The 13092-nt window shown below is 45.0% G+C and overlaps 7 protein-coding genes across 7 annotated transcripts; 3 read left to right on the forward strand and 4 right to left on the reverse strand.

The window, feature by feature from the left end:
- Positions 1-10: 10 nt before the first annotated feature.
- On the forward strand, positions 11-4978 carry HPODL_03338 (Nucleolar pre-ribosomal-associated protein 1; the record flags this gene model as incomplete). The annotated part of the gene is made up of 1 exon (XM_014079645.1): positions 11-4978. One exon carries the CDS (start codon positions 11-13, stop codon positions 4976-4978), a length of 4968 nt encoding a protein of 1655 aa, XP_013935120.1.
- A 417-nt stretch (positions 4979-5395) lies between these two features.
- On the reverse strand, positions 5396-6211 carry HPODL_03339 (uncharacterized protein; the record flags this gene model as incomplete). The annotated part of the gene is made up of 1 exon (XM_014079646.1): positions 5396-6211. The coding sequence occupies one exon, from the start codon at positions 6209-6211 to the stop codon at positions 5396-5398; it is 816 nt and encodes a 271-aa protein (XP_013935121.1).
- A 90-nt stretch (positions 6212-6301) lies between these two features.
- HPODL_03340 (uncharacterized protein) lies at positions 6302-7186 on the reverse strand (the record flags this gene model as incomplete). The annotated part of the gene is made up of 1 exon (XM_014079647.1): positions 6302-7186. The coding sequence occupies one exon, from the start codon at positions 7184-7186 to the stop codon at positions 6302-6304; it is 885 nt and encodes a 294-aa protein (XP_013935122.1).
- Positions 7187-8051: 865 nt separating this feature from the next.
- On the forward strand, positions 8052-9809 carry HPODL_03341 (uncharacterized protein; the record flags this gene model as incomplete). Its single annotated transcript, XM_014079648.1, has 1 exon — positions 8052-9809. The coding sequence occupies one exon, from the start codon at positions 8052-8054 to the stop codon at positions 9807-9809; it is 1758 nt and encodes a 585-aa protein (XP_013935123.1).
- A 734-nt stretch (positions 9810-10543) lies between these two features.
- Positions 10544-11701, reverse strand: HPODL_03342 (DNA damage-inducible protein 1; the record flags this gene model as incomplete). The annotated part of the gene is made up of 1 exon (XM_014079649.1): positions 10544-11701. One exon carries the CDS (start codon positions 11699-11701, stop codon positions 10544-10546), a length of 1158 nt encoding a protein of 385 aa, XP_013935124.1.
- Positions 11702-11787: 86 nt separating this feature from the next.
- Positions 11788-12696, forward strand: HPODL_03343 (DNA-3-methyladenine glycosylase II; the record flags this gene model as incomplete). Its single annotated transcript, XM_014079650.1, has 1 exon — positions 11788-12696. One exon carries the CDS (start codon positions 11788-11790, stop codon positions 12694-12696), a length of 909 nt encoding a protein of 302 aa, XP_013935125.1.
- A 13-nt stretch (positions 12697-12709) lies between these two features.
- On the reverse strand, positions 12710-12973 carry HPODL_03344 (U6 snRNA-associated Sm-like protein LSm5; the record flags this gene model as incomplete). Its single annotated transcript, XM_014079651.1, has 1 exon — positions 12710-12973. One exon carries the CDS (start codon positions 12971-12973, stop codon positions 12710-12712), a length of 264 nt encoding a protein of 87 aa, XP_013935126.1.
- Between the last annotated feature and the right edge of the window lie 119 nt (positions 12974-13092).

Consider the following 13092-nt stretch of genomic DNA (forward strand, 5'->3'; position numbering starts at 1 on the left):
GCCTGAAACCATGTCCAAAAAAGCCAAATACGTCTCCAATATAGACACAGGCGTCTTGCAGCAATTTTCAGGATACTTAGATGTTTTGGACAAGAAAGAAGAGCCAACAACAGAGTCATTACAGAGTTTTTCCTCGTTCCTAGAAACTTCTCAAAATTTAAATGCTCTTGTCCAAGCCTTCTCATATTATTCCACAGTCAATGACCATTCCGGTCTATCGCAGACATTACAAAAACTTGTGAGACTGATTAGACTTGGAATTCGCTATCAAGAGCTTCACAAACCGTGCTCTACGCTCATACAAGATATCCTATCAACTCACAATATCAAGATCTTTTACAGATGTCTTAATAATCAAAAAGGAGGAATAACGAATCCTGCATTGAGGTTACTTTCGGCGTCGTTGGAGTTCAGAAAAGGAGCATATGTGGATCTGTTTCTTGACAATTTCGACCTTTCCCTGAAAGTTCTTCCTCAGCTTCTTGTACCAATAAAATCAGAAATGGAAGATCCGTCAAAATGTAAGTCTAAAAGCTCCATTCGCAGCAACTTCATTTTGTTCTGGGTATCTTTGTGTTCACAAGCCAATCCTTTGACAAGAAAGGACTTGTTATTCAATAACAGAAAAATAACCACGAATTGGATTAAGTACATAGCAACCCATGATTCTTATGACACGATTAGACAAGCACTCAACTTTCTTGACAAGTACATCATAGAGGAACGCTCCTACAAGAAGATGACGAAGTGCAAGATATTTGGAGATTATATTCCCAAGAAGCTTTTAGAATTATATGGCGTCGAGGCCGTCCGCGATGAGGTTCATGACTTTTTGACAAAACTAGCAACAGACCATGAAGTGGGCCTTGTGTTCTCTGATGACAGGAACACGACAGATACGACCGGTGCTCCTGTGACAATTGGAGACCACACGTTCAAAATCCATAATAAATTGATATTCAGCCTTCTAGCAAGTTGCAAACCTTGGACTGATGTAAAACAACTGGATCTGATCGTTTCTGTTCTTTCTGCTGTTCCAGAACTAGTTCCTTGCTATAATTACAACCTCGGCCAAACAATCGGGGTTCATGATCCCAAACTATCCGCTTTATATATCGCAGAGTCACTACTTCTCACCAAAATCATCAGATTACCGGTTGCTGAAAAGATTTTAGGATCCAATTCTCCAGCATCTGTTCTTGTCGAGTACATCTGTCCTAACTCGTTGAGAAGAACATCGTTTTCGAAGGTTTTTTCCACTGATATTGGTCTGGTGCGTCACATCGGTTCTCAATTATTAGTTGATGTGTTACAGAAGCTCCAAAAGAGTTACACATTCATGAACGCGGATGTGAGAAACGAAGTTCTGGAAATTCTTATAAACCAACGCTTACCAGATTTCAGTTTGATAATTGGTGCTCTTAACGACTGCTACAAATCTGAGCCATACAATAAGCTTTTGATAGTCAATCTATTGAAAGTATGCGAATATTACCAAGCGGTTCTTAACCAGTCTGTGTCAGTGGCTCTACCAAAAATGAACCTTGGTCAGGAAACTGAGTTCAAGGCTATCGACCTCACGATTCTTGAAAGCTATTTGAAGGTCAACTCAGATTCTCAGCAGAGTAAATGGTTTAATGCAGGAACTGCCAAAAATTCGCTATTCACGACCATTTTGAGACTGCCATACCGGTTGAAGGAAGCTGATATGCGGACTAAGGTGGTGGGCGTCATCTCAAACCTCATCGACTCGTCGTTGTCTTTCATTGACTGCAGGCAAGACAACTCCATTCTGATTACGCAAGCCTACGCCTTGGTCTATGCATTGGATCAATTTTCTCGTTACGTGAAAAACGAGGATGACATAAATGCCATTTGCAAAACATTGGATGAGGCCATTTCCAGAGTTATGAGAACGCCGTACAAATACATTGATATTACGCGAGATTTTGGAAAACCTATGAGCCCGTTCTATGTTGCTGCCATCGAACAGGCCAAGTTTGCAACCACCGACAATGTGAAGGTTTGGATTAACCTGTTGACAAGATATATGTTTTTAATCGGAGAACCTTTGGATAGCATGAAAGAGGTCTTGTTGAAGTATTGGTCGGACGATCACTTGGAATTCGACAATTTTGAGTCGTCCTTGAAGGACTTTTGCTCTAAATTTTACGGTGATGAAGATGTATCGTTTTTTGAAATGGTGGTCAATTATCCAATATCCAAGTTGAAAAAAGCCATCTCCAGTAAAGTTGCAATGGCAGATATTGATGCTATTGCTCTTCTAAGAAGGCTGCAATTACTGGCTTCCGACGAGACAATGCAACTTGCAGACATCGAATCCATTGTTGTAGAGTTAACCTCCAAGCTTGCAAATTATATGGCCCAGAGGACTTTTTCACAATACGACACTTTTGATCATGTTGACCTCTTCAGGTCAAAATACTGGAGCCCCTTGTATCTCAACGGTACTCACTCAGAAAAACAGTACTTTGTGGCTGGTTTGCTAAACGAGATGTTTTATTCTCTCTTTGAGCTTGACAGCTCCATCCGTGACAGATTAACGGATTACGAAAATTATGTCCACAATTTCAAATCGCCAGCTATAGAAGAGCAGCAGATCCTTGCAAGTTCGTTTTGGGTGCTTGATAATACCAAGCTACTAGAGCATCTATTTGGCCCCACAATCATACAGAGCAAAGTTCTCGAGCTGGCTGCTCTTAGAGATTTGGAAGTGGAAGCTAATGAGCTCACGAAAGTGGCAGATTTTGTGACTGAGACAAGTCTCCATTTTTATGTCACACTCGTTTCGAGGACCAATTTTGAGGAGTCCCAGATTATTACTCTTGCGCAAAAGGCGCAGCAAAACGAGCTGGTGTACTCCGCTTTATCTGCGATCTTGAGATCCAATCCTGATATAGCAGGCGTTTTGCTGACAAACCCAGGACCTGCTACCAACAGCTCAGTGCACGGCCTCAACTATTTAATCACACTCAACGAACTTGCAGAATCAGAGTCGTTACGCGTGAAGCTGGAAAATATAGCAACAGAAAAATTGCAAGAGTTTTTGTCCACATCCACAGCCTCCAATGTTCCAATATATGTCAAGATTCTTGCACGCAGCGCATCCTCCGACTTGTTTGCTCGACTGATGGAGTTTGCGCCGTTTTACAACAACGCCGCTTACATATTTAGCCCAGAATCTGCCTATTATGTGTCTCACTCTGTTGACAATGTGGACTTGCTCAAGCAATGGTGTTCCAAAGCCATCCTGTACTCCACAAAAATGTTTGCCGAGAAAGATACGCTTCCGGAAAAGTTTTTGACGTTCGTCAGCAGTCTCAAGGAACTATTGCTAAAAATTGACATTTGGACTATTGTTCCGGCATCGATTCTCAACTCTCATCTGGAGGTGCTTTTTTCCGAACAATGGATACGTTCAGAGGACATATTACAGTACGCCTCTTGGCTATTAATGACCACTACTTCAAAAACCATACAGCACTCAAAACACGTTCAACTATTCATCAACAACAAATTCAATGTGTTAAACGAGCTGCCGTCGAAGTCGAACTTGTCCGCAAGATTCTATTCGACGCTTGTTCTCTACTATTTGGTGCAGGTCGGGCCGGTTTCCAATTTTGATGTTGCAAAACGTATTCTACAGTTCTACTCAGGGTCTCTTCGTGCAGACGACCTGATTCTGAAACATATTCTAATGGAAATTGAGCAACATGTGGGACAGAGCTGGTTATCGTTTGTGGCTGATTGGGAGTTTCTCGACGCGGACTCTTATGAGTCGTCGACCACTAAATTTATCACAAGCAGTGCACACGGTCTTATTGTGAATCTTTCCAAGAAATTCATCGACAACTCTATTGCTAGATTTTCTGGCTCCCGCAACGATTTCTCCCTGCCAGCGGTGAAGAAGCCAGCGTGGCAAGACTGGGAAGACTTTTTCGGCCATAATTCCGTCGTCCTGGAACACGCAATAATCAGCAACATTTACGAGAAAACCATATACGATCCCGAATTTATTATGCTGTTGATTGTCAACAACGACGAGCTTTTCAAGGCACAGCAAGATTACGTGGCAGTGGACGTGCGAAGGCTTGTGGAAACCAACATCTTGCAATTCATCGTGATGAATATGAGCAACTGCAACGAGGAAGTGAGACATATTAGCCGCAAAATCTTGCTATCATGTTACCTGACGATCGATACAGAACTAAAACGACTAACAGAACTGAAAGAAGACAAGACAAAGACGGAGGGATCTGCAGACAAAGCAAAGACGGATGCATCCACGCTTCATCTTTTCTCCTTCAAGGACAGACTGGCGTTCAAGGTATATTTGGGTAATCTTCTATCTACAAAGGAAGAATGTTCTCCGACCATCACAATAATGCTCTCCCATTTGATTCCAATTCTAAACAATCCGGGCCATTATCTCTATGAAAAAGCTTACAGGTACATCTTGGGCGGGTCGAAGTTCCGTCCGTTTGACATTCCCTTACTCAAAGCCGTCACCCAACACTTTGTTGCAGACAAACATCTGGGCCATTCCAGGTTTGACGAAAACTACTACAAGCAGCTGTCGTGGGTCATTACTACTCTTACAAAGTCTCTGAGTCATCAGGACGACCTCAAGGTCATTAACAAAAGCGGAATACTAGAATATCTGATGGCACTCACCGGGTCTCCCTTCTTGAGCTTCAAACATCAGCAGGAGATAGTTCATCTATTGCACAAGATAGCCGAACTCCCTAATGGAGCAGACCTCCTCATTAGATCGTATGGAGTGCTGAGTTTCACAGAGCTTCAGAGACTCAGACTTTCTACAGACACGGTCCCAAGCAACTTCCAGCTCCTTGAGTGGCAACGCTTCGCCGTCAAGGCGCACGTGATCGCCGATAAACGGGCGTACGAATGGACAAGTGATGATTTCAATCGGTCAGTGAAACGTGTTTTGACCTAAGAGTCAACCTCCATCGCATCCTCTTGCTTTGCTTCCTTCACCCTCCGGGCCGCCTGCACCGCCTTCGTCAAGAACGATTCCTTATCATTGCCGGTGTTTTCCAGTCGACCACCTTTCAAAACAACATGACCGTGAACTTTGGTGATAAAGTCACCGTTTTCGTTGAACACAAGCTCCGACCCCACAAGTTTGGACCATTCGCCCTGATACAGGTTGCTGTTGAGTTGCACTAACGGCCTGTCCTCTGCCAATCCGCTCAGTCTAATGTGGGCGTTTTCTGAAGACGGCTCTTCAAGCGACTCGTCCAGTGCCTCCTGCTTTATAGAATTCGCATTCAAAGAACCTTTTTCGAGATTAATGTACTGATTAGGCGGAAACTTGAGCGCAATGTAAACGTCCTCAAATTCGTCATCGTCTTCATGTGCAAGGCCTCGCATTGGCTACTTGGGCAGCTTTTTTTCGTGCCTCAATATCCTCCTTGCTTCCAGCCTCGAACTGTGCGGTAGCAAAGTGCCAGTTCATCTCCGGACCTGCGCTAAGAAACTCTGTATTACCGTTCATTGTCATAACCCAGCCATTAGTGTTTTTCTCGTAGCGGTCTAGCGAGCATGTGCTGGCCTGTATCCTGGTGCTCACGCCATCTCCACCGTGCTCAACTCTCAAAAACTCCCTTGTATTTTGGTATCCCATGAGCGACATTCCAAGAGCGATCTTCAAAGCAGCATGGGTGACAAGGATCACAGAGGTGACTTGCGGATACAACGACTCGACCTTCGGTATGAACTTCTCCCAGAACAGCCTGCATCTCTCCAAAAGCTCGTCCTCTTCCTCCCCCTCCAACGAAGGAACAACCGTTTCTGGAAGCCACTCGTCCGACAGAGCTGCAAAATATTGCGACAGCACGTCGATTGTCGCAGGCTCTGGGATGTGGGACCTGCTGCGTCTGTACCATTCCCCAAGCCCGCGGTCTAGGTATATTTTCAGTCCCAGCTTTTTCGCCGTCGGCTCAATTGTCTCAATACATCTGTAAAAAGGACTCGAGAATATTAATTCAGGTTTAGGCTCCAGTTTGTCGGATATATAGTCGGCCAGTTCGTGGGCCTGTTCCACGCCATGAGGAGCAAGCAAAGGGTCGCTTTCGTTGTCTCCTAGCGGACTGTCGCGCTGCTGGTCTTCTGGAAGCCAGTTTTCACGGTACCCGTGTCTAACAATGTATATAGTCTTTAGTACCATGAGAAAAAGTAAATAAAACTGTGAAAAAGTATTAAAATATTATCTGCGGTGGTTATTCAGATACTAACAAGCACATAAATCTCACATTATTTATTCTTTGTTGTCGTCCTCCTTTTTGTCCTCCTCTTCGTCGTCATCCCAGTCAAAGTCCTCATCGTCGTCAGCAGGCTTCTGTTGCAGTATTTCCTTCCGTTTTTTCTCCTCTTCTAGGATCTTGGCTTTGCTGGAGAAATAGGTTTTCCAGAACACTTGTTCATCGATCTGGTCAGGAACAAGCTGGTCGATCAGCTTTTTCAAGCTCTCTTTTGCAGCAAGAAGTTTCTTTTCGGCCTCGTCCTCTGCAGTCAGCACGTAATCTTTGACACTCTCACTATTCCAGTTCGTCAGATACAGATCTTTGTTGTTTTCCAGCTCGTGCAATTGAGCCTCGAGTCTGCTTGTGGCAAGGTTCTGCGGCATATTGAACATGATTTCGTCCTTTTTCGCGCCACTCACCTCCTCACTGCCAAATCTAATACCCGTCTTATCGGCAAGCAGACTTCCAAGCTTAGTAGCATACCCCAGCGTCAGGTTCTCAAGCTTCTCTAGATCCTGGTCTAGTCCATCAAGATATTTGTTGGTATTCTCATTGAAACTTTGCAGCAGCTTGGCAGAATTCTCCTTGATTTCCTTCAATTCCTCCTCGTTGAGTTTACTTTGCACCTTGGCCAGGTTCTTTTCAAAATTCTCCTTTGTGGCATTGATCCTGTTTTGCAAATCAATTTTCTTGGTGATCTCCTTAGTGTCTGTCAGAAGATCTGGCAACTTCTTCTGGAAATTGCTCAAATACTCACTGAAGGTGTTCCAGCCAGAGACGGTTTGGGATTCGATGTTCGAATACACCTTGCCGACTTGATCCTCAAAATTGTTCACCAACTCCTCCGTCTTTTGGTCTCTGTGCTCGGACTCCTGAGTCTCGGCCTCAATAAACTCCATGGTGCTTGCAATCAACTAGAGTTCAAACTATTGGTGTCACTAAATTAATTTGCGTTCATTTTTGGCTCCATAGGGAAATTATTATTACGTCATCACTGACTCAGCGCCATGAGAACGGGGCAGAGTCTTGGCCTTATAAGTCCACCACTAGAAAATGGCGTGTTCCTCCCCACAGGCGGATTTTTACGGCGTTCGCCACAAACACCACCGTTTTAGCAAGTGGCACTATATTCACCCGCGTGAGTCACTAGCCCTACAAATTCGGCTCATGTCACTTACCCAATGAAGTAAGCTATCTAAGCAAAAAAAGCAATGAATGATTGCTCTGCCGACTGATAATCCCAGCCCGAATTTCGACATCTAGATAACCGTTGCTGCAAGATTAGCCATCGTCATTGGACACATAAAGAAATCAACGGAGTTCGGGATCATGGGTGACCACGGAAGCATCCGTGTGCTTACCTATTATTGCATCTGGAGAAACTGCCACACTCAGAAGATTAGGTTAACTATAAAACGGCCACGCAGTCATATGTGCCGAGAGTTATCTACAAGGATGGAAAAAGTCAATAGTTTTTTTGTATTGTTTGCTATTGTGTGTAGAGAGCAAAAGAAATAATACAAAACGCAAGGCCAAGGTTTCTGGACGGCACTCGTATTGTTCCGAAGCACATAAATATAAAATATTTTCTGCAGCCGTCTCGGTAGACGGATCCTCAGTCACCAATAACAAAAAAAAGCCTTACGAGTGTTATTTCTCCACCAGTTACAAGATAAAGAGAGTGCACATTCCTGAATACCGATTTCAGTAGTCCTGTGGCCCAACCCCCAATTTTGTATCTTTTGGAAGTTGTCTTAATTCAATATGCTTAAAGCTGGAAACTTCGGTGAAATCAGTCCTCAGGTGTCCAAGGCCATCGACAAGGACGCCAAGGAGAGACTGGTTCTCACTGCTGAGAGTGAATACCAATTCCAGGAGATCGACGCCGTTCACGACGACCACCGCTCTCGTGGTCTCCCTTTGAAAGTGTATCGCCACTATGCTGACATTCAACGTAGTTATGAGCAAGCCAACGACTACGACGGCCTGTACGTTGCTCAGAGAAACCAAATCAAGACAGATGCTCATGCAAACCTTTCTGAGGACAAACTGGACACCCAGCGCAAGCTCCGTCAGGCCAAAGTGTACTCCATTTTCTTCCTTATCACCACTGATATTTTGGGACCAAGTAATGCTCCATATGCTATTGCCCAGATGGGTTACGTGCCAGGTATCATCCTATACGTCATCTTTGGTATTTTTGCAGCTCTTGGAGGGTACGTTCTGAACTACTGTTTCTGCAAACTGGACTCCAACAACTATCCGATTCGGACTTTCTCCGATCTGGCCGGGAGAGCCGTTGGAGCTTGGTTCCGCTACCCAACGGCCCTGTTGCAATTTATCCAGATGATCATGAACGTTGGTCTGATCATGCTGTCTACCGGACAAACTCTGGCCCAGATGCTTGTCACAAACCGTGGCCACAACTCGCTGTGTTTCAGTGTTGAGGTGCTGGTTTGGGCATTTTTGGGTATGATTCTTGGCCAAATCAAGACTTTGAGCCGTTTCGCTCACATCGCCAATTCCGCTGTCTGGATGAACGTGGCTGTTTGTATCATCACCATGGTGGCTGCAGGTGTGGAAAATAAGCCAAATTATGACCTGTTCTGGTCCAACTACGGATGTACCGCTCCATACAACACCCTGGAAATCGTCAGACACGCTGTTGCTCCAGGTTCGCTTTCTGACCGTATTGGTGGAATGAACAACATGGTTTTTGCCTGGGGAGGTGCCACCGTTTTCTGTGAGTGCATGTATGAGCTCAGAAGACCTATGGACTTCTGGAAGGGCATGATCTGTGCACAGACTTTCATTCTGGTGATTTACCTGGTCTTCGGTCTGTTTATCTACTCCAAATTGGGACAATGGTCTTACGTTACCGCCAACATGGGTATTTCAAGCCACGCTTTGCAAAATGCCACCAACGTCCTTAACCTTGTGTCTGGTATGCTTGCCGCCACGCTCTATGCTAACGTCGGTCTGAAGGTGCTTTACCAAGGTTTCCTTGTTTCCGACTTCAAATTCCCTCAATTGACCAGTTACAAGGGTACCATTGTTTGGGGAGTTCTGGTGGTCGTCTACTGGGCCTGCGCTTTCATCATCGGTGCAGCCATCCCAGGTATCAGTGAGTTGGTCTCCATCATTGGTGCCTTCTGTATCTTCCAATTTTCCTACACCTTGCCATTCTTGTTCATTCTTTGTCTCTTGATCCGTATGGATGTGACAATGCCAGACAGTTTCGATCCCGTGTCTGAAAAACTTGTCAAGGCAGACACTCTGCGCAACTGGTCCCGTTGGAAGCGTGGTCTCACACACGGAGGATGGAAACGTACCCTTATCAAAGTTACTGCTTTCCTTCTTTTCCTTGCATCCCTTTCCTGTGCGGGACTTTGCTCATACTCTGCTATCGAAAGTGCCATCGAGTACTATAAGACATCCACAGCTAGCGCATTTGGATGCACGGCCCCTGTTACGCCAAATAAAGGATTCACCTGTGCTGGTATCACAGTCGGCGGCAATTGATTGTATTTGGCTTGAACGGAATATACGACCTTAGCACATTCCAAATTGTAGGCGAAATAATTGATATAGAAAATAATTGTACTTATAATTTAGCTGAATTTGATACATATTTATTTTTGCATGCCCGAGCCGTTTACACCTCCTATCAAATTTGCCCGGGTGAATCCAACGCTTGCCCGCGGAGCGTATCCACGCCCCATCAATTACAGATACCTGGAAACTCTCAAGCTGAAGACTATGATTGCGCTGACGCCAAACGAAATCACCATGGAAAATGATCCATCCTTATATTCTTTCTGCACCAAAAATAAGATACTTCTAATCCACTTCGAAACCGACCATTCGGCCAAAGATAAGGGGAAAAAGAGAGGAATACCAATTGAGTCCGAACAAGTGCTGAAAATCCTCGAATTAATTCTAACCAACGAACGCTCGCCAATATACATGTTTTGTAACAATGGAGGCCAGATCACGTCGCTCGTGGTGGCATGTTTACGAAAAATACAGCTATGGAACCTGGTTTCTATCTATGATGAGTTCGTCAGATACAGCACAACTATTAACCAGAACGATAGGGCATTTATCGAGAGCTTCAAAGCTCGTATAAAACTGCCCTCCGCTGACAAACGTGTGGACTGGCTCTGGAATGGCATGAGTCCTCACATCGTTCAGAACCATCCAAGCATGAAGTTCGTCTTGTTCGGCGAAGAGCTCAAAGAGGATGCCGTGCAACTCTAGTCAAAAAGCATTCCTGCCGCCATCTCCACATTATTGTTTGTCTGTTGCAATGCGAGCTCCGCTTGTTTCCGGTCAAAACCCATTGCCACAAGCTGGTCGACCTTGGCCGGGTCAGCAGTCGATTTGGGAGTAGCCATTTTTGGTCTCTTGGTGGCTTTTTGGGCATCTGCCAGGTTGAAGATGTTACCTCCTAGCTGTGACGAAGGAGCAGCTTGCTCGACCATGCTTGGACACTCGTGCTCAGGCAAAAACGAGGTGGACACATCGTCGATTACCAACTGATTGCGTTTAAGGTCGATATTCGCCTGGTATCTTCTTAGCATGTCCAATCCCAAAAGCATTTCGACATGTGTGTCAATGACTGTGAATGTGCATGGGAAGTATCCGTTTTCAATTTTCAATGGAGCAGAATGAATTCTCCCTAAAATTTTGGTGGAGCCGACTCCTCGGGCCTCTCCAATGAAACGCTTGTCGATCAGTCTGGTCAATCCTGTCTTTTCCGCCAGTGAAGGAGAAATGATCGTAGTCTGTGCACCAGAGTCAACAAACGCTTTGACTGGGGTCCCGTTCACCTCGCAATTGATATACAGCATGTGCACGCTGGTGAACGACTCTGGAGAGATCTCCATGGCTGTTCGCAGATTCTCCTCGATGGCTTCCTGGTTGATCAGCTCCATGATTTTTCTCTGATTTTCAGGATCATCCGGATTACTGTACAATTGAGCCAGCTCTTTTTGATGATCTGCTTGTAATTGTCGCTGGTTTTCCACCATCTTCAATGCCAGCTCTCTAAATCTTGCAGGGTTGTGCAAAGCGGCCCTGGTCTCTGGATCTAATTGGCTTTGGATCTGCGGGTTGGAGAGGTACTGTTGGCGAACGGTCTCGAGTTGTGCGTCCAGAAATCCAAGTTGAGGCTGTTGCGCTGGGCCTGATTTTTTGAGGATTAGCAAATCGTCATCTTTGAGTCCAAGATCTTCGAGCGTCCCGTTTTTCGAGAGATCTAACTGTTTGCCGTCAAAGAGAAGCACCTGTTGGTTTTCATCAATATTTGACTCGGACTTCAAATAAGCCTTAAAATCCGCAAATTCAAGATCCTTGGGCAGATCTGCCGTGATAATTTGATCTGTATCCTCAACAGCGATGGTCAAATTCATATCGCTTGTTCTTCGTGGCGATCTGGGGAAATTTTATTTATCAGCTATATTTTAAATTTTTTGCCACTGGTTGCGGATTTATAGCGATGAAGCGGGCTGCAGCTGTGGCCTCCGAAGGTGGCAAAACCGCAGTGAAAAAGGCAAAACTCATCCAATTGGAGGAGACGTTTCCGAAACTTGATTACTTTGACCAATTTCGAGACACTAAGGTGGACCCTGAGAAATTCGCCAAGTTCGAGGAGACAAACACCAAAGAGGCCGTCGAGGGACTTAAATATATACTGTCGAAGGATCCGACTTTGGAGCCATACCTTACAAAGCCATTCCACTCCTATTTGAAAGATGTGGGCGGAACTAAACCCCTCAAACACTATTTCGATAGTCTAGTCAGCGGAATGATCTCGCAGCAGATCAGTGGAAAGGCAGCCAAAGCAATCAAACAGAAGGTGATTGACACACTTTCAAGGGACAATGAACTTCCAGACCCGGAGATATTCGACTCAAAGTCGATAGAAGAGCTCCGAAGTTGTGGTCTCTCAAATAAAAAAGCAGAGTTCGTGAAAAGACTAGCCAAGGCCTTTATCGAGTCAGAGGAGGTGCCTCCAGAGGGGGTGAAATTTTCACAGTTATACTTCCAAACCAAGGACGATATAACCATCAATCTCGATTTACAAAAATTCAAAGGCATAGGGCCGTGGTCCGCGTCCATGTTTCTGATGTTTGCGCTCCAACGCTACAATATTTTCGAGGTTGGAGACCTTGGAATACGGCGAGGGGCCACGGTATATCTTTCTGAGCGGCCTGAGCTGCTGGCCGAGATAAACGCAAAGCTCAAAGAGCTAGACCTCCCCAAACTGCCAAAGTCGTCGCAGAATTCAAAGTATGCATCTGACCACGTGATAAACTGTCTGGCACACCAGTTTGTGCCCTACAAGAGTATCTGGATGCTTTTGCTTTGGCGCATAAGTGACACGTCCATCGATGCATTAGAGTAGTGTACATACGGGTTTAATCTAGTTGTTTTGTGGCTGAGCTCGTTCTCTCGCCAGAGGGCACCAGCATGGCCAGCTGTCTGGAATTTATTAGCATTTTAGGGCGTTTGGAGATCAGTTTGTCACCTTCGTATTCCTCAACGTCTTCGAGCACAACGTTCACGAAATCGTCGAACCCCACGAGTTTGCCCACAAATTCCTGGTCTGTAGTTAACAGGATCCAAATCTTCGACCCAATACACTTGTCAATCAGCTCCAAAGGAAGCACTATGTCCGACATGTTTAGCAATAGTGTGAATAAAATTGACGGATTTATTTCACCAAAACTTTGTGCCCCGCCACCACCGCCACCTAGAATTTCCAACACCTTTCAAAAAAATGTTATCTATTTACAGCACT

This window comes from Ogataea parapolymorpha, chromosome IV (genome assembly GCF_000187245.1).
Source record: "Ogataea parapolymorpha DL-1 chromosome IV, whole genome shotgun sequence".
In the NCBI taxonomy this organism is placed as follows: domain Eukaryota; kingdom Fungi; phylum Ascomycota; class Pichiomycetes; order Pichiales; family Pichiaceae; genus Ogataea; species Ogataea parapolymorpha.